Source organism: Xyrauchen texanus, chromosome 22, assembly GCF_025860055.1.
Source record: "Xyrauchen texanus isolate HMW12.3.18 chromosome 22, RBS_HiC_50CHRs, whole genome shotgun sequence".
NCBI classification, from domain to species: domain Eukaryota; kingdom Metazoa; phylum Chordata; class Actinopteri; order Cypriniformes; family Catostomidae; genus Xyrauchen; species Xyrauchen texanus.
In genome coordinates, this window is record NC_068297.1 from 8,613,075 (window position 1) to 8,633,757 (window position 20,683).

The 20,683-nt window shown below is 40.5% G+C and overlaps 2 protein-coding genes across 2 annotated transcripts in view; both read left to right on the top strand.

The window, feature by feature from the left end:
- Positions 1 to 8,571, top strand: part of gabrr2a (gamma-aminobutyric acid type A receptor subunit rho2a) — a 30,337-nt gene extending 21,766 nt beyond the window's left edge. Inside the window, exons 7-9 of the mRNA XM_052153877.1 lie at positions 5,537 to 5,689; positions 5,797 to 6,005; positions 8,119 to 8,571. Of these exons, the coding sequence (XP_052009837.1) occupies positions 5,537 to 5,689; positions 5,797 to 6,005; positions 8,119 to 8,430 (674 nt within the window). The 3' untranslated portion in view covers positions 8,431 to 8,571. The remainder of the gene's footprint in view (positions 1 to 5,536; positions 5,690 to 5,796; positions 6,006 to 8,118) is intronic.
- An 8,676-nt stretch (positions 8,572 to 17,247) lies between these two features.
- Positions 17,248 to 20,683, top strand: part of syne3 (spectrin repeat containing, nuclear envelope family member 3) — a 31,396-nt gene continuing 27,960 nt past the window's right edge. Inside the window, exons 1-2 of the mRNA XM_052153861.1 lie at positions 17,248 to 17,366; positions 20,281 to 20,439. Coding sequence (XP_052009821.1) covers positions 20,296 to 20,439 — 144 coding nt within the window. The 5' untranslated portion in view covers positions 17,248 to 17,366; positions 20,281 to 20,295. The remainder of the gene's footprint in view (positions 17,367 to 20,280; positions 20,440 to 20,683) is intronic.

A 20,683-nucleotide genomic window follows, 5' to 3' on the forward strand; every position in this document is an offset into this window, starting at 1 on the left:
GCTGCGGCTGAGGCCATGTAACCTAACACTCTCTGAAATTTTTTCAGAGGCGTGAGGCTGTTCATCTGAAAAGACACGGCTAGTCACTGAACACGGCGCGCGTCATTGCCACAGAGTCTAGTTCTATTCCAAGGAAGGAAATTGCCTGACTGGGCTGTAGTGAGCTCTTGGTCCAATTGACTGCAAGACCCAGACTGTTCAGATGACTGAGGAGAACTGTCCTGTGAGACAGAAGCTCCGTATGTGACTGTGCCAAAATCAGCCAATCGTCCAAATAGTTCAGAATTCGCAAGCCCTGACTCCGCAGGGGTGCGAGCGCAGCATCCATGCACTTCGTGAAAGTACGAGGTGCTAAGGACAGGCCAAACGGAAGGACGGTGTATTGATAAACCTGACCGTCGAAGGCGAATCTCAAGAGTCGCCTGTGATGGGGATTTATCTGAATCTGAAAATAGGCATCTTTCAGATCAAGAGAAATAAACCAGTCCCCCTGGCGCACATGCGCGAGGAGTTTCCTGATTGTAAGCATTTTGAACGGTCTTTTTGCAAGCACCTTGTTCAAAACCCTGAGATCTAATATTGGTCTGAGGCCGCCGTCTTTCTTGGGGACAAGAAAATAACGGCTGTAAAACCCCAACTCGCTCAGTGAAGGCGGCATTCTCTCTATGGCCCTTTTGCACAGAAGGTTTGCTATTTCTGAACGAAGCATGCAGGCTGCTTCCGTGTTCACAGTAGTTTCGAGCCGCGCCCTGAAGCGGGGGAGGGCGGCGATCGAACTGTAGCAAATAGCCTTGTTTTATTGTGCTTAACACCCATTTGCATATCCCTGGAATAGCTTCCCACGCTTTGAAGCGTAACGCTAGAGGGTGAATGGCAGAGTCGCCCTGATTGCCGTACACAGCGGGCTGAACAGAATGTGTGAGCGCGCTTATTGTGCTTATGCATGACTGCTCGCAGACAGCAGGGACATGCTGTTCTGTGAGTGACTTCCCGATTGAGATGAATGGGGAAAGAGTCACATCTGTTAAGTGATGCGCGAGCATAGTCACGGGCACGGGACTTACACATAGAGAGGTGTTTGCTGGCCGTGTGACAGAGCGGGCAGAGAGGGACGCGCGACGGGCTCGTGGGCGCGTTTATTGACTCTAACACTCGAGCGGGCTGTGCCCGCTTTATGTGAGTGTGCTCTGATAGGAACACGGGAAGTGTAATGCTTGTGTGTAGGGGTGAACACTGGATTGTGGGCACATTTTCTACACATAAGACATGTTTGCTCTCTGATAGGGACAGGGAAGTGTAATGCTTGTGTGTAGGGGTGAACACTGGATTGTGGGCACATTTTCTACACATAAGACATGTTTGCTCTTTACAAGATCTTTTGTGTCGCCGTGAAAACGGCGTTTGAGTGCAGGCAAGCGGGTAGTAACACCGGCTTGTTGGCTGCTGAATTCACCACTGTAGTAACCTGAGAGAAGGGGACTGACAGGGGCTAAGCTTTGACGGTGGTCCGCCGCGGAGGGACTGAGCCGTTGTTTTTTCAACAAAGCTAGGAGGACTTCGGTTGTTCAGGTTTCAGCGCAATCTTAGGCCGAGGCCCGCGGGGGCGGCGGTCTGCGGCGGCTGTCTGAGCGCGATCTGGGGCGGCCGCCCTGTCGACGCTGGGAAGTCTGGCTTTGTTGAGCTGGGCGCTGTGAATATGCTCGTGCAGGAGGCTGGTTACGTGGGCGGCCTGCAGAGGAGCTAGCGCGGTGAGGCAGGAAGAGATTCATGGCTTGGGTGGCTTTCTGGACTTCCGAAAAACGGTCAACAATGCCACTTACCGCGGAACCGAAGAGACCGGACGGAGAGAGCGGCGCGTTGAGGAACGTGGAGCACTCAGCTTCTCCCATGTCGGCTAGCGTTAGCCACAGGTGTCTCTCGGTTACAGTCAGCGAGGCCATGCACTTCCCTAGGGCTTGAGCTGCAGTTTTGGTGGCGCGAAGGGCGAGGTCCGTCGCGCTCCTTAGATCTGTAACAGCCTCTGGGTGCCTGCCTTTCTCATCCCATTCCCGAAGAAGGTCCGCTTGGAGGATCTGCAAGACGGCCATGGAATGGCGCGGAAATAGGCGCGGCCAACACAGGCGGAAGTAGTTCTGCAGGCCTTAGACGGGAGCACTGGCTTAGACCGCCATCTCGCGGAGGGCGGGCAAAGGTGTGCTGCTACCGAATCCTCGACCGGGGGGATGGAAGAGTAGCCCTTCTCGGCGGCGCCGTCCACTGAAGCGAGAGAGGTGGAGACGTGGGATCGAATCCTGGCCGAGAGAGGCGCGTTCCACGATTTAGAGAACTCTGCGTGGAGTTCCGGCAGGAAGGGAGCGGCCCGGTGACGGCTTTGAAGAAAGCAGCCGTCGAGTCTGTTGGGAGCCTGCTCAGGGGGCGGTGACCACTCGAGCCCGAGGAGGTCGACGGCCTGTGTGAGGAGGCGTATCAGTTCCCCTTCGACTCCGGCGCGGGTCCTGCTGGATTCCTGGGCCGATGAGGAGGCTTGTGACCACCTCGCTGTCCGAAGCCATGATGGAACAGCAGCCCTTGTCCTCCGCCTCGCTCTCCGAGGTGGCAGCAGTGCGGCCGCCGGGCGGCAACTGCGCGGCCCCGGGGGCAGGGAGGGTGAACGCAATGCTCGAGGGAGAGGCTCCGGCGAGACAGTCGCTTCTAAACCCGGTTCCGCAGCCTTTGGGAGCGGCGCTCTTCCGGCGCGGCGAAACAGAAGGCGGCGCGGCGGCTTCGGTCCTGAGCGCTCGAGTCGAGCCCGCAGGGTCGACATCGAAGCTCCTCGCAGAGGTCGCATCCGCCGTCAGCGAAGGCGAGCTCTGCATGCCCCAGTCCCAGGCAGAGAGCGCAGATGATGTGGCGGTCTCCGGCGCTGAGAGGGGTGCGGCATGAACCGCAGGTGCGAGGCATCTTTAAAAAGACGCTCGTGCTCTTTTGTAAAGTTCACTGAGGAACTAGTTTTCTTTAAAAGGATACGTCGCCGGATGGCGTAGCTCGCAGGATGGCTGAAGGTGGCGGCGGCCGGCTTCTTCGAGCGCTGTCCAAGCTTGCTTGATGCCCCTCGAACGGCGACGCGGCTTCTTGCAGTTTCAGAGATGCGAAGAGCTTCGCTGAAGAGATGAAAATCAGGGTTCCAGCCGACGAACTGCGCTTATATGCACCCTAGCCACGCCCATTCTGGCGGGCTTTGGGACAGTGAGCGCGGGCGCCTCTCATTGGGCGCGAGTTCACGCAAGTTCGTCTATAGGCTGCAGCAGTTGCCGCAGAGCAACCAATGAGCTCGCTAGCTAGCCCGCTCAAGGTCTGCAGTTGCTGCACTGCGTTGACAAATGATACAAAATTAAGGATAATTTTTTGGCTTCAATATCTCAGAAAAGATGAATCTTTCCCGTAGCGTAAGCTAGCTTACACAATACAAGAGAACCTCTCGTAAGAGAACTCAAAATTTTCTAATATATAATAATTTTCAGTCACTGACCCACTAAACGGCCAATGTTATGATTGGCTAACATCGTGCAGCCCCTGAAATTCAGCCATATTTCAAACTCAATCAGATGAAAATGACCAACAAGCTCCACAACATTATAAAATTAAATTTAAGGGTTTACACATAACATGCACCCAATACATTATATCCAAACAAATTAAGTACAGTGGCACCTTAACTATAAAACAGACATGACATTTGAAATATTTGTGAAAGAAACTTATGGTCCAATAGAGTTTTTAACTGCCCCCATCTTTAATAATGCTCATTCAATAACAGTTCATTTGCAAAGCTTAAATCATTTATTGACTGGTTCACAAGCAATCCACGCTGATCTGAAGTGAAAATACATAAAATCCTCACTGAAATGTTCTGAATACACATACGTAATCCAAGGTAATGTTGGGTGCTTCTATGGTGTTTACACACAGAACAGCATGTGTTCCTCCCAGTCAGTGGCAGTAGCAGAATGAGATGTGTTTTTAAAAGTTCCACTTGGACTGCTCTTAAAGCATAGTGCATATTGCTGAAAACAGATCAAAGTGATCACAGATGCTTCTAGTGCATCTTTACAAAAGACCAACAATTTAAAATAGCACAGATGGGTGAAAAAACGCATCTGTGCAATGAAAGTGGACTCAGCAGAAAACCGATGGAGTGCGTACTACGGGTAGGGAAGGAGGTATTGCCCCAAGTGAAGGAGTTCAAGTACCTCGGGGTCTTGTTCACGAGTGAGGGGACAATGGAGAGGGAGTTTGGCCGGAGAATCGGGGCAGCGGGGGTGGTATTGCACTCGCTCTATCGCACCGTTGTCATGAAAAGAGAGCTGAGCCGGAAGGCAAAGCTCTCGATCTACCGGTCAATTTTCGTTCCTACCCTCACCTATGGTCATGAAGGCTGGGTCATGACCGAAAGAACTAGGTCGCAAGTACAAGTGAAATGGGTTTCCTCAGAAAGGTGGCGGGCTTCTCCCTTAGAGATAGGGTGAGGAACTCAGTCATCCGTGAGGAGCTCGGAGTAGAGCCGCTGCTCCTTTGCGTCGAAAGGAGCCAGTTGAGGTGGTTTGGGCATCTGGTAAGGATGCCCCCTGGGTGCCTCCCTAGGAAGGTGTTTCAGGCACGTCCAGCTGGGAGGAGGCCTCGGGGAAGACCCAGGACTAGGTGGAGAGATTACATCTTTGCCTCAGGGTCCCCCAGTCAGAGCTGGTTAATGTGGCTTGGGATAGGGAAGTTTGGGGCCCCCTGCTGGAGCTGCTGCCCCCGAGACCCGACTTCGGTTAAGTGGTTGAAGATGGATGGATGGATGGATGGGCTCAAAAACGGTCCAGGACTCCTTCAAAACAGCAAGAAACTGTGCAGCAGTTCTAACTTGACATCATGTCTTTTAAAAGTGGCACGACATGCATGATAATGGTCAAGGCTGTTCGTCTAGTGCGTATTTATGTAGAAAAACATTTAAATCCAGAGGAACATGAAGGTGTCCTGTGTAAGTCCCCTTAAAAGTGTAGATGAATCTATGATGACAGACCCATCTCTCTCCTCATCACATGTGTGACTGAGCACCAGTTGCAGGGCCAAGGGTTCATTGACTAAAAATAGGTGTTAATGTCTTGCTTGAAGATGCAGTCATATGCAGATGTATTTGGTCCTTGTGTCATCACAAGTTCCACAAATTCCAAATTGAGCTAAATAATTGCTCTTTTTCTATTAAGGAGGACGTTTTCAGTTCTGAAACTTACAGTATTTTTTTACAGTACCATAAGATATATATGCCAAAAGATCAAGTAAAATTTGATTCCTCATCTCATGACGCCTTTAAATAATTTTACACTTCTTTCAATCATTTTATATAAACGTCTATTTTTGGAATATTGTGCATTAAAGGTGTGCTTGTGGCATATTTCTTTATAGTTTGATATTTTTTTTATCTGTGCAATGAAATTCATATATTTTTTTAATGTGGCTCACTTGGTAAATGTATGACTTGTCTGACTTGCATTTTATCTCTCTCTCTCTTCAGGATGGTACAACCGCCTGTATATAAACTTTACGCTTCGCCGACACATTTTCTTCTTCCTGCTGCAGACTTATTTCCCTGCTACGCTTATGGTTATGCTATCCTGGGTGTCATTTTGGATTGATCGCAGGGCTGTTCCAGCTAGAGTTTCACTGGGTAAGATTACCACAAATTGGCATTTTTGCCACTGGCATAGCTTCCTGTGCCATGTGATGTTGTCAGGCTCCTACACATCTTAACAGGTTGTGCTGAATTTTATTCAGGTATCACCACGGTGCTCACTATGTCCACCATCATCACTGGGGTGAACGCCTCCATGCCCAGAGTTTCCTACATCAAAGCTGTGGATATTTACCTGTGGGTCAGTTTTGTATTCGTGTTCCTGTCTGTTTTGGAATATGCGGCAGTCAACTACCTGACCACAGTCCAGGAGAGGAGAGAGCGCAAGCTCAGAGACCGGGTTAGAGAACGGGTAAAGAAAAGGAAATGTTTAAAGGAATAGTTCACCTAAAAATGAAAATTCTCTTATCATTTCCCAGATGTATATGACTTTCTTTCTTCTGCTGAACACAAAGAAAGATTTTTAGTAGAATATTTCAGCTCTGTAGGTCCATACTATGCAAGCGAATAGGGACCAAAACTCAGAAGGTCCAAAAAGCACATAAATGCAGCATAAAAGTAATCCATATCAATCCAGTAATTAAATCCATGTCTTTAGAAGTGAAATGATAGGCGAAGATGAGAAACAGATACATTTTATATCCCTTTTTACCATAAATCTCTACCTTTGATCAGCCACCACCAGTAGGTGACAGAATGTGGAAGTGAAAGTGTAGATTTCCAGATAAAAAGGACTTAAATATTGATCCGTTTCTAACCCACACCTATCATATCGCTTCTGAAAACATGGATTTACCCACTGAAGTTGTATGGGTTACTTTTATGTGATTTGTTTGTGCTTCAAATGACTGGTCACCATTCACTTGCATAGTAAGGACCTACAGAACTGACATATTATCCTAAAAATATTAATCTGTGTTCTGCAGAAGAACGAAAGTCATACACATCTGAGATGGCACGAGGGTGAGTAAATGACAAGATCATTTTCATTTTTGGGTGAACTAAACTTTTAATGATAATACCCTCTCTCTTTCATCACACTATTCAGGAATAGTTTGAAATATTCTGTCATCATTTTCTAACACTCATGTTATTCCAAACCTGTATGACTTCCTTTCTACCATGGAATACAAAGTTTAGCAGAATGTCTCAGCTGCTCTTGTCCATATACAGTAAATCAGGATGGCTGTACAATAAAAAAGCACAATAAAAAAAAAAAGAGTTTATATTTAGCGAGCAATTTAGTCCTAATGCTGTCAAATTCACCCCAAGGGCAGTCTTCATTTCTAAGCTGAGAATCATGGGATATCAGATTTGAATAATGACAGAATGCCTTTATATGCATCATTTCTCTTTGCTTCTCAGATAATTTCGGTTTACTGCAAGGGCAACTAGGCCTTTTAGCAGCACTCCTTCCTGTTTATGCATATTGTCGCAAACTTTTACCATTCAAACCATTTACATGCCGGGATAAAGAAAAGCGATGCAAAAACAAGACACATGCTAGAAAATGGAATACATTTAATGCCTCTTTAGGGCTGCACAGTTTTAATACTGAATTTTAATGGAGCTCACCACGAACACGACCAGCTCCATGACCTGTTGAGTGAAAGCAGCAAGTTTGGATTTGTGGAAGTGCAAAAGATTTTTGAGAGCTACAGCAAAGAGGCAAGATTTTCAGTGAAACACCCAAAACTGAAAATTAATTTACTTAATAAAATGTTCCTCTCTGTCATAGCTCTACAATCTCATTTGCAAATTTAACTTCAGTCTGTTCCTGGAACAAATCTATCGCTGGCTTCAGAAGACTAAGAAACATAGCTTAATAGTATGGACTGATGGTGTGTTCACATCATATTGGCATTTACCGTAATTACAAGATTCTGACTAGTTAAAAGCATGCACGTTTTTACAGAACTAGTAATAAGTCATAAACTCATATCATATGCAAAGAACCAATATGGCAGTGGCCTCAACAGTTAAAGGTAGTGAACACAAATTTCTGTTTCATATGCCATTGTTACCTGGAGTGCTTTCTTTGTTCATAAACATTTTGCAAGAACATATAGAGGTGATACATTAACATTTTGCTGTTATCAGGAACAATGCTATTTTGCCGAGATGAGTGTTGCCATAGAAATAAACAGCTCAGAGTAGAATCTCCCAGTTGTTGTCTCTTAATTATAGTAATATCTACACAACATGAATGCAGCATAATTATTTTAAGCTTCGTATGAAGTCGTCCTTCATAAATTCATAGGGCTTTCAAACAAAATGAGTGTGTGTAAATGATCACAGATTAAAACATTTTTTGGGTTAACTGTTTCTTTAAAGACTTTTAATAATGTTGATAAATTAGTCAGCCATATGCTCATTAATGCCAATGGTTAATTTCCCCTTGTTAACGAACTCTTCTATCTCTTTGCACTTTTTCCTTCCGGGACACTTAACTCAACCTGTTCCAGTCATTGTCCTGCACCTGCGGTATGTCCCACACCAGGACCATGATGTTGGATGGGACCTACAGTGAGGCTGACACCAACAGCCTGGCAGGCTACACAGAGGCTCCCATGGTTCCAGACGAGGTGATATCGGAGAAACAGGAGCATATGGTGGTTCACCTGTCGATGAGCAGTGAGTCCACCACCACTAAGAAGAAGGGCATTCGCGCCTTAAGTATTATGCAGAACACACATGCCATTGATAAGTACTCCCGTATGATCTTCCCGGGAGCTTATATAATTTTCAACATTATTTATTGGTCAGTTTACTGCTGATCGTGTTCTCTTTTGGACTTGAGACAACCATCATGCTGACTTTTTGATGCACATCAAACACTGGCCCATGTGATACCAAACTGCAGTTACCTTTGTCATTTTTCATACTTTAAAAGAATGGCAAAATGGAAAGACAAGATGTGCAAGTTAGGAGGTGTGTTTGTTTTTAATGAGTGCTTAATTTAGGCCTTTTCAAGTTGAAAATTACTTCTAAAACATTATTAGATTTTGTACAGGCATGATTCTGTATGTAGTTGAACTGGAATTAGTTTCTGTTTTAAAGGTGCACTAAATAAGCTGTTACACTTTTACACCTAATGAAATGTATAAAATTTACACTCACATGAGATGAAGATTCCAGTCATATCAGTGGCTTAGAAAATACTTGTTTTATTATACACTGAGCCCCCTTCATAAGGGCTGCAATGTTGAGATCACATGACCAGCTGTGTCTTGCAATTGATTGAAATAATATTAAGAATACATGCTCAACGCACTTTAAACAAATAAAAAAATACATAAAAAGAAACAAAAGGACATGTAAAAAAAACAGACATGTAATCCAAACAATATAACATCAAAAAGCATACATTATTTACAAATAGTGAAATGCATTATAATTCACCAAAAAATTTACAATTCTGTCATTCTGTCACCAGTGTTGGGTGAAATCCGATAAAAATAAATTATTAGATACTGTACTGTTACTTTTTAGTCAAAAATACTGTAATGCGTTACATTTAAATGATTGTAATTGGATTACAGTTACTTTCAATTAAAGTAATTATTTTCTGTACATTATTTGGGTTACACATATTTCTAAAATTAGATAGATTACTTTAAAATATAAATTCACATGTTCATGTGTACGCCTGTTTGAATCTCTTTGACAGCTGAGGGTGTGCGACAATCAGTGGCGGGCCGTGCATTTAAAGTTTAGGCCGTACATTAAAGTCCCTAGTCTAAAGTCTAGGATTTCATGCCATTAAGAAAACACAGTTTCACAATGAATAAGACACCCTATACCTTTGGGCATCATACATTATGTCGCAGCTAACTAATAATACCACGGAAGCCAGAACTTGAAACATCACTTCATGCTCAAGCAAGCCTAAGTTAAGTTAACTGCAGCATGATTTGTGAAATTAACGTCTCCCAATCAGACATTTAAAAAATCATAATTTTTCATATGAATCTACAAGGAGGTCTATAATACCTGGAAAAATCTATCTAGTAATATTTGCAATTTAAATGTTGCTTGCAATAAATTTTGTTTCGTCAGGGTACATGGTTATGCTGGGAAGTTGGATGTGGGATATTCCTACTTGATATCTCTGACCATAAAAGTATTCCATTCCCTGATATTCGGAACAACATGCTCCCGTTAGCTTAGCAGGGTTTTGACTCTCATTAGAAATATCTCCTAACAACCCAAATGATAAACAATGCTGCAATGCTAGCTTTTGTGTTACAGGTGTACAATTACCAAAAGAGATTATAATTTACCTAAACTAGCTTGTTTGTTTCTGATGTGGAAACAAACTCAGTTATCGATATTACATAATAAAGTGAATGTTTATAGAGTGTCATCAAGTTTGTGTAACATCATGACCCTGCATCTCGGCAAAATCGGAGTTGAGAATTTCTGCACGAGCCTACAAGTTGTTATTCTGACTTCAAGATGCATTCCATTGCACTTTTCCTAGTAGGATATGCTTAAAATCCGACTTTCTGAGTTGATTGGAATGCAGCAATACTTTTCAAATCTTGATCTGGCACTGAATGCTCCAGCAGCCTAATATACACTTAGAAAACGGTGCCGTTTTGTGCTCTGTTCTGCATAATGCGGTGGCTCATTCAGTCTTTCCCTGATCGGCCCAAAAGTGCGTCGCCCACCAGGAAAATTCCGGTATGCCAGATTGCCAGTCCAGCCCTGGTAGACATTACTTTGAATTTAATGAGTTGGAAAAAAAAACACTTTTGAAAGAAACATGTTTAAAAAGTAAATTAAAAGTAAAGTAATTAGAAATGTGATTACTTTTAGATTTTCGAAGTAATTTGTAAAGTAATGTGATTAAAATTTTAGAGAAGTGATGAGTAGTTTGTGGTGGATTACTTATTTTGACCAATTACCCAACACTGTTATTTACTCACCCTTATGTTGTCCAAACCCTCACCAGTCCAAACAGACTGAGTACAAATTACGAAGTAAAAATCACTTAGTGCACCTTTAAGTATATTTATTTGTTTATCCGCACAATATCCGGTTCATTTCATTTAGCAAAGTGAGTCAGTTAATGCAAAGGAAATCAGTCATGTAATGTATCATGTTTATCAGTAATGGCATATAGAATCTCCTGTCAGTTTGAGGTATGTATGGATGCATGTGTTGCACATGTATTTGATACCATTTAATTTCATTTTTGAAAAATAATTCACTTGGTCTTCACTATGGCTCATCTACATGCATTGTAGTTCACTGATTATACATTTTATATTACATATTCCAATATAAACATACAGATTTGCCATTATACCTTACAAGAGATGAGGATACAAGCTTGTTCATGTAGGGAGTCAGTATAGGCTAAATGTTACTTTGTGATGCATTTAAACATTCTTGAATACAACTTGAAAATGCCTTATATGTGACATTAAACACTGACAATAAACATTTTGTTTACTCTTGTCTTTTGGTAGGATGATTTTAGTACACATAGAGGTATAACATACAAAATTGTAAAATATTTGTCACTGTAAATTAAAATGCTGTGAACTGTACATGTGCTTAAAGTTCTTGTTAATACTTATTTGAAAGATAAACAAACCATCACAGATATGGATGTTTTTGTAATTGTTGGAGGTTAAGAATGTACAATGTATTGACCAGAAAAAGGTGCAATGTAATAAAACATGTTTGTAAAAAAATATAGGCCTACACATATGTTGAATTTTAAAATAGTAGTACAGATGAACAGGCTACAGTTAAATTGGGCTATTGTTCAACAAATGAAGAGGGCACAAACATGGGACAAATCACATCTCACAACTTTACTCTCACTGCCATTAGTTTTCAAAATAGCAACATTTTCACTTTTAAATTAATCAGAGATGATCACTAGACAGTGGCGGATCAAGGGGGTTGCAATAGCTGTTTTAGTCTTTTTTTTGTAATCAACATTAAGGCACTAATTTCTTGTTCATGTCATCTTAGACTTACACTGACACCTAGTGGCTTGGATGCAGCAACATTAATACGCGATAGTTTTAAGTTACTGATGCCAATGTAAAAATTCACAATTCACAGTCAGCCATGATTACTTTAATCAATGAGTGAAAGTGTCAAAAATCAGGATGGTTACTGAGATTAAGCGAGTAGTATTTGGCTGGTCATGTGAACCTAACATGGCAGCCCCCATGTGCAGACCCTCTCCATGTCGAATAAAACAGCTTTTATAAGGTTACTGGTATGACTGGAGTCTTTATTTTAATGTGAGTGGTCATGATTTCCTACTTATGTCTCAAAATTACAATACATTTCTGAAGGGGTACAGCTTTTTTAATGAGGAAAAAATTACTTAGTGCACCTTTAACTTGTATTGATCCCAGAAACATTCTTTTAAGGTGATGGAAACAGTTAATTCACAAAACAGTGATGTGTTTTGACCAATTGTGCACATGTTATGGTATGACGCACAAGAGCCTGTGCACTGAATGCATGCAGCCCCATTTTTTGTACTATAAACATGAAGAATGCACATGTGCCAAATAATTGTTTGCAATGATACAGCTATTTAACAATGACCTCAATTTGTAGGCAAACCTGGAAGGCTAATTCACCATGGTTTCCTTCTGGAATTTCTGGTGGGTTTTTATAATAGGGTTTGTCAATATATGACTAAAATAAGGTCTTTGGACATTTTGTTCACCAACATAATTCACACAGCGGGAGGCACTTTATTCATATGACTTTAACATGACTAATGTTTCTAACATTAATAGAATTGTAATAGAATGTCATTATTACAAATTGGTTAAATGGGAAAGGAATATTATTTTTCAGTTTGGACCATGTTGTGTGGAACGGAACAGAAATGAATGTTTTTTGTGCCACAAATGCAGCATTGGAGTGAGACGAGTGGATGCATGCAGTATTTATAACTATAGCACGCATCTTACCTCTGATAGGAGAGCGACAGTTAAGCCAAATAATAGTAAGTTTGATAGGCATAGTTTGATGGTCAGAGTATTTCTTTAGGGCTCTAAAAGCAGTGCTCTAATTGAGGGGGGACTGGGGGCATCTGGGACCCCCAATAAGGCATTAGGGATCCCTCATAAGAAATAAAAAATGTATCATTCTTCTTCTTCTGTTTTTGGTGATTCACATCCTCCTTGCATACTGCCCCCTAATGGGCAGAGAGGAGAATTTATAAAAAAAAAATACTTAAATGTTGATCTGTTTCTCACCCACGCCTATCATCATCATGTCTGAACCAAGTGTGCCGCACAAGCCCTCAAAAGTGAAGCCAAAACGTCTCGATCGCCCCCCGGTGACTGGTCCTAGTATAGGTCATAAACCCCACCTCCCCATGTTATTCAACGGGACGTGAGACCAACAAAACAATTAAATTACACTTCACATATCTTTTTTAGATAGTTTCTGTCATTTACTGTCGTTTCTATCACGTTGATGTAATTTCAAGTGTTTGTTTTCAAAATAAGTTCGTTATTTGATGCTATAAAAACGGTGCTGTGACATCATGATTGACAGCTGTGATTGACAGGTTCTCTGAGCGAAGTAGTCACTGAAGCACCAACAGACTTTTTTCGGGATCTTCGGAGGACTGAGGAGATTGGAGCTTTAAATGTAATATCTAAATTTCTATAATTAATTATTTCACACCGTCAAAAGTCAAAAGTGCAGGGGCGTGTGCTTGCGATTGATTCAGTGAGAGTGAGGGCGGGGCCTTGATTTCGCGGCTTTACTTCCTGCTCACTACTGCGCAGGTCTGGTCCCGAACTCACAACTGTGCAGACTCAAGTCCCAAGATATCAGCACCATATCGGGACACTGGCGGCTTCAGTTCTCACCAATGGAAAAGAGTGAAGGGGCGTTGTCCATCTTTTTTTTTACAGTCTATGGTCTGAACACATTAATTTAACCCCTGGAGTCATATAGATTACTTTTATGCTGCCTTGGAGTTTGTTTTGGAGTTTAAAAATGCTGGCACCCATTCACTTGCATTGGGAGGACCTACAGAGTTTAAATATTATTCTAAATATCACAATTTTTGTTCTGCAGAAGAAATAAAGTCATACACGTCATGAGGGTAAAATCATGTGAGATATTTTCTGAACTGTACCTTTAACAGCTTCATAGATTATAAAAGGAGCGCTTAAATTTTCCAGAACTTTCCGCAGAGGAAATAATTGTGAGCATCTATGATAAACTTCTGTCTCCTCTCTCGTGTAGACGTGCTCAGTATTGATGTTCTTTGAGAAAATTTGTTGACTCAGAGTCTTATTTAAATTATCCAGTAATGACACTGAATTGTTTAGCAGTTTCAGTTTTGCATATATCTTGTTTGTTCTATTTTATCTTGCGCTGTTAGTAATTTCATTTTGACAATTCTGAGTTATAAAAATACTGCTACCAGAAATGCTTCAGGGTAAGTAAGACATGCAGTAGTGTTCCAGTTCCTTTATTATTGTTATGTCTTTGAAATGGTCTATAGATGGCACTACTGTGTGTATGCACTGTACTGTATAAAGCTGTATACATTTCCTGGGTCTAATTTTAAACAGCGTTGCCATGTCTGCTTATTATAAGCGGCTTTGGGTTTGTTTATTCAATAAGTTGCTTATAAAAATGGGAAGTCGCACAGAGCACAATAAACTGCACTACTAATAGCTGCTACCAAATAACCTTATCTACTGTTTAAACAGCACTCTGCATCAGTAGAAGAGTTATCTGACCCACACAATGGTTGAATTCCACACTTGCAGTCTCGCGAAGTGCGTATCCACCTTTTTCCTGCTGGGGGTCTTACTGGAGATACAAATGTGGGTTGAACATCCACCGGAATTCCTTCTACAGCAGTGTTTCCCAACCACTGTGCTGCGTCACAGTAGTGTGACGTGAAAGGCTGTCAGGTGTGTTTTCAGGGATCCAAACTCCTCATCTTTCAGAGAAGCCATAATCGTTCACTTTTGTGATTGCGAATAGCAATGATTAATGTGCAAAAGTGACTGATATTTATATTTATTAAGGGTCTTTCTCATGACTCGAATACAGAATACATTTATGTCTAAGAAGTGACGTTTCACACACGTTTTTGCTTCATCAGTAATGTCTTTGAAAGTACTAAGCAACAATAAATATTTAAAAACTGCCCAAATTTGTGGAGAATGTCGCATAATTTATTTTAATTAAATTTGATACCTTATCGTTTAGGAGGTATTGCCCCAAGTGAAGGAGTTCAAGTACCTTGGGGTCTTGTTCACTTGTTCACAAGGATGCCCCCTAGCTCTGGCTGCAGTCATATTAAGATCCTGTTGACCCGATTCAGATTATCTGATCGCAAATGTCAGCCCTAATCCAGTTATAAATGGGGTGCAAAATGTTTTGGGTTTGGATCACAAAAAACACATACAAAGAAAGTTAAAAACCACATTGCATTTGAGGTTTAAAGTGGCTTCCTGATGTGACCCGGACAGCAGCAAAGCACCACCTCTCACCAGTCAATCACCCGCCAAACAAATGTTTAAACTTTCGGGCAGATTTAAAAGGAAAAAGCTGTCCAATTGGAAAACTTGAAAAAGTGATTACATACCTAAGAATGAGAACTTCACAGCTCTTCTGTCTGTGTCTGTCTGATTTGAACATGAAGGGTGACAAGATGACAAGCTCACATCTGAAGCTGAACTAACACAGGTACTCCAATAAAACAACCAATATTTTTGCTTGAAATGTTGCGTTTTTTAGATTAAATCTCAACTGCATCTGAGAAACAGCGTGCCGGTTTTGTTTGCACTTTCTTTGTCTTTATTACTTTTTTGCAGTTAAATATAATTCAGTAACACACTGATATAGTGATTCATGTCTAAAGTCTAATGACTAAAGTCCATATGAAATCATACACGCTCTCCTCAAAGTCCATCAAACAAGCTGTGTTTACTTGACAACGGAAGTAACGCCAATATTTCTCACTAAGCATCATTGGATGTAGGAAAAAAGTAGATACACATTTTTAATTTAAACTGGATCTGTGGGTGACAGAGCAGCCCAGTTCATTTCCTCGATCACAGCAATAATGACAACTGGGTAATATAAAAGGAGAATATTACAGGTAAAAGTAAATTCATTCCGTGTTTTTAAGTCACTGATGGGTTAACCAGATGTAGCTACAGATTTTTGACTGGAGTTTTGCGGAGAAGCAGACCTGAAATGTAAATAATTTTTGCAGTTTATTTTTTATTCAAGAGATATTTTTCCCATGTGTTTTCCTAATTCAAAATAACAGACTCAAAAGAATGATTCACCAACAAATGAGACACCATTAAGGAATGCAAGTTACTCTATGAGGATTTTCAAGCTCATTAAATATTTAGAGTAGAGAAAAACTACAAAATGAATTATATTGATTATAGAAATTTAATATTATTTTAGGTTTTGGGAACCTTGTAAAGAGACTGTGTTCTCCCTTTTGTTTTATCACAATATATGTTATTAAAGCAGTATAACGTTGTTTCATGACTTTATTAACTTGAGAAAATTATGTGAGATTTATTAATTGAGTTTAGATGGCAAGTGATGTGACATACTTTAATAATTTTGGTGGATATGTTTATAGGCCTATACTAAGGGTACATTTATTGAAATCCATTATTTTATATTCCGTCATTCCTTTGAGTGTTAATCTTTGATGCTGATGAAATTTACACCAGAATTCCGACCCCTAATCACCCCCACAAAAGCCACAACTACTAGTTCCATTTCGTGACTCACACTCAGTGGTGTAGATTCCAGGGGATCCAGGGGTGTAGACCATCCCGCCCCCCACCCCCCACACACACATAATATATACCATGATCAATGGAAACATGTAACTGCTTCACACTGTAACCCCCCAATGTTCAAGTAAATATGGTTGTCAAGCCCAAACAAGACTGTGAAAATGTTGCCTTTGTGCATTCAAGTCATGTCGGAATGATCGTATTTATGAGTTGAGCACACATGAACGCCACCACAAAGTCGTAATTACGAGTTGGAAACTCTGAATTTACTTTGAGGCCCAACTTTCCGAGTTGGGGTGTGTCAGTTTAAGAATCATTACGGAAGCAAATTGTTATTGGTAAGAATTCTGTTTTGCTTGTGGATTTTGACTGTGCAGTTCAAGGAGTTCTTTCTGTACACATTTTTGTACTGTTAATGAAGAATAACAATAAAGCTTTCCATAAAATAAGACTCATTTTAGCTTGTTTATGCATCGACAGGCTTGTGCAATAAAACTACAAGTCCCATCATTATACGTAGCCGAACGAGATGATAAACTAGATAGAAAAATTATTAATTACACACCTAAAACGGGTCTTTCAGATTAAAAATATTTGAATGCACTTACATTGTATGCATCCTAAGTACAAACGTCCAAGGAGGACTTGAACGCACCATTAGCTATTACATCATATCAACCGTTAATTCAAAATTGCGCCCGCGCAATTTTTAAATTATTTATGGCGCGATCAGCTCATGTTGATCCTCCTCATCAGTTGCTCAGCGGGTATGCTACTTCTGCCTGCTTGATCTCCTCGACCAACGCATTCAACTGACAGGCCTGCATTCACTTCCTGACGTCTCTCTGTAACTTTGTAGCTCGAAGACAACTAAGGTCATTTCTTATCAAAAAATACTCGCAACAGATGCACATATATTCGTAAGTACAATTTATGTGTCGAGACACTCAGATCTAAATGCACAGCTCACTCTCTATATCAGCATTGCATTTCTGTGACACTTTCTGAACATACAGTTTACAGTGTGTAAAGTACAATACGATAGGATTCAATGCACTTTATTGTGTTTGCATGGTCTAGCCGAGGCTGTAATCCTGTATAATGTAAATTTAGTCGTTACACGAAATTATATGTAACTTTAAGATTACATTTATTGGGTTCACAGAAACAAACAGAGCAGCCAATATATTCAACTGCCCCAAAGGACATGCAAATCGGTGTGTAATCTTGTGAAGGGAGTAGCTTTGTTTTGGTTGTGCATTGCCACGTTGAACCGTGTTTATGTTTGGACAGATGAAGCCGACGGTTTGATTATAGGGGTGTATGTTCTTTACAATCTTAATACAACAGACAATTTAACTATGCCATGTGTTTGAAAGTACTGTATAATGTGATGTATGCTACCCTTTATTTATTATTTATATGTAATCCGTTGTACATTGTATTGTAGTGTAGGATTACGGTGTTCTGAATGGTATTGTTTGTGTATTTTCTCATGAAAAGGGTTTTAAAGCAAGGGGAATGCCAAAGAAGGTAATGTTGAGGCAGATATGACTCATTCAGGAAAGTGGCTCATAATCGTTTTTTTTTTTTTTTTTTTTACCCTCTGTAAAAAGAAAAAGGGGCTCACATTGCTCAGCTATTCCCTCTCTTGTTTTGAAAGAACATGTGTAGCCGCAAAAAAAAGAAAGTTATGCTGTGTTGCAAATGCTCAGGATTTGAAGAAAAACACTCTGCTGTTGGGTGGAGTCAGTAGTGTAGTGGTTGTAAATATAGAAAAGACTTTCAGGGGTGATTCATTAACTACCAGCATTGTGAGTAAGACACTTAGCTATTACAAAAATGTACCCCGGTTATGACAGTTTATGGCAAGCTAACATGATTACTACTATTTGTTATTTCTACAAAGACATTATAACATTGTATGGGATTTTCTTTTTAATTGTGTAAAATATTGTTTGAATCTTTCTGTCATTTGTTGTTGTTGTTGTTGTTGTTGTTGTTGTTGTTGTTATGCCAGTGGTGTCTAATACCAAGTTACCATAGTTTTACAATTGTTAGTACAGATTCTACCAAACAATTTTTACTACAGTTGGTTATTAAGTAAGGGATAATGTACAGACAACCAGATGTTATTGTACAATAAACTCAGACAGTGTGATCAGGACCCTGATGCGAAGCGGAGGGATCTAGTATCACTCTAAAGCCGGTTTAATATAACAACCAGCTGACTGTACATTATCCCACTTATTACACGGCTATTAACCACATAAATAAATACATGGACATGAAATATTAATTTAAACTATGTAATTTGAGAAGAAAGAAATCGCCGAACAGCTGAAATCAACCTCCGGTTTACATTGGAGTTTATTTTGTGAAAATGACCATTTGACTGCTCATTATTCAGCCTATTACAAGACTACTTGCCAAATAGATAAATAAATGCACATGAAATGCTTCTACAGAGATGCTTGCCAGTAAACTAGGGCCTCTATCTGGTAACCTTCATACACATGTTTGAAACTTAGGTGTTAATTTTGATTCTGCTTTGACTTTTGATAAACAGGTCAACGCTGTGGTCAGAAGTTGTTTCCATCAACTAAAGAATATAGCTAAAATGAAGTCATTCTTATCATCAGATATGGAGTCTGTAATACATGCTTTTATTTCATCCAGATTAGATTATTCTAATGTATTGTATTTGGGTGTTTCACAGTCTCTACTGTCACATCTTCAGCTTGTCCAAAATGCTGCCGCTAGACTGTTGACAGGAACAAAGAATAGGGAACATATTCCACCAGTGCTGGTCTCTCTTGGCTCCCAGTCAAACATCGTATTCAGTTCAAAGCATTATTGTTCATTTATAAGGGTTTGCATGGTTTGGCGCCATATATTTCTGATCTTCTTTTATTTCATCATAATACATCTAGAGACCTCAGATCAACCAATTGTTTACGGTTGACTATTCCAAGGACACGTCTCAAACTGAAAGGAGATCCACAGCTCTGGAATAATTTGCCACTTGAAATAAAAACTGCATCAACATATTATGATTTTACGTCTCTTCTTAAAACTCATCTATTTATTATTGCATATTGTCACTAGTAGGTTCAGTGGTAAAATGCTTGTGCATTGTCTGTGATTGTGTTTTGTGTCCTAATTTAAATTATTATGCCATTTGTTTTAACTCAGTATAGCACTTTGGCCAACAGCTGTTGTTTTTAAATGTGCTTTATAAATAAATATGCCTGACTGGCTATTAGCTTACTTGTAGGGATCACACAGTGATACGAGAAGCAGGAGAGATGGCTCAGCTCAAAGAACACGGATGAGTGGTATAATCCATTTTAATACCCGGATGTGCCGTTGTTACAGAGCAACATCTGACCGCTGGATAGCGCCATTTACCAATCAGAATCTAGTATTCCAGAGAGCCGTGTGATAAATATATTTAAACTATTATAAATGTATGTGTGATTTACTTAAAACTTCTGAGAAGTTTTCAGAATCTTTTTATTATTTTGTTTATTTTTATTTTATTACATGGGTGTCACCAGGTTACACCAGTTTTATTGCAGTAACAGAGGTATTGTTGCTGATTATCTATCGCTGCATCCGAATATCCATACTTCCCTATGGTCTTGGCTTTGCTAGTGCATTGTTCTACCAGTTGAGCTACAGGAACAAGTTGTTGTAGATTAAAGCATCAGCTAAATTACAAATTAGTGAAAGAGTAAAATTAGAGTATGTAAGTGGACTTTTTGTATTCTAAATTCATGACTGTTTTACACCATAGTAATTTAAGTGCCTATTCTGTTGCTTTTGCATTAGGTCTGCCTTAAACTAATGACCCAGCAAGAGCAGCATGAATTCAGGGAAAGATTGGAGGAAGCCCTGTCCTGGATGCAGGGCATCCAGGAGAAGCTTAAACAAAATGATAACACCCAAGGGCCCAGATCAGCGCTGGAGTCCAGGCTCAGAGAAACCGAGGTGAGAGCTCCATGGACCTTTGACCTATGAGGGCTCAATAGTCCTAAAAATAGCACTATGGCAGTTTTCCAAAGGTCTATCATGATTGAAAGAATCTCTTGTGATCATAGTCCAGAATTGAACAAATTGACTTAAAGAGTACATAAAAAAGGACACTTTCTGGTTGTCAAACATGGAACTAAATCTCATAAATGTTCCTTTCCTACATGCAGTTATCTTACCACATTTCACAATAGGCACATAC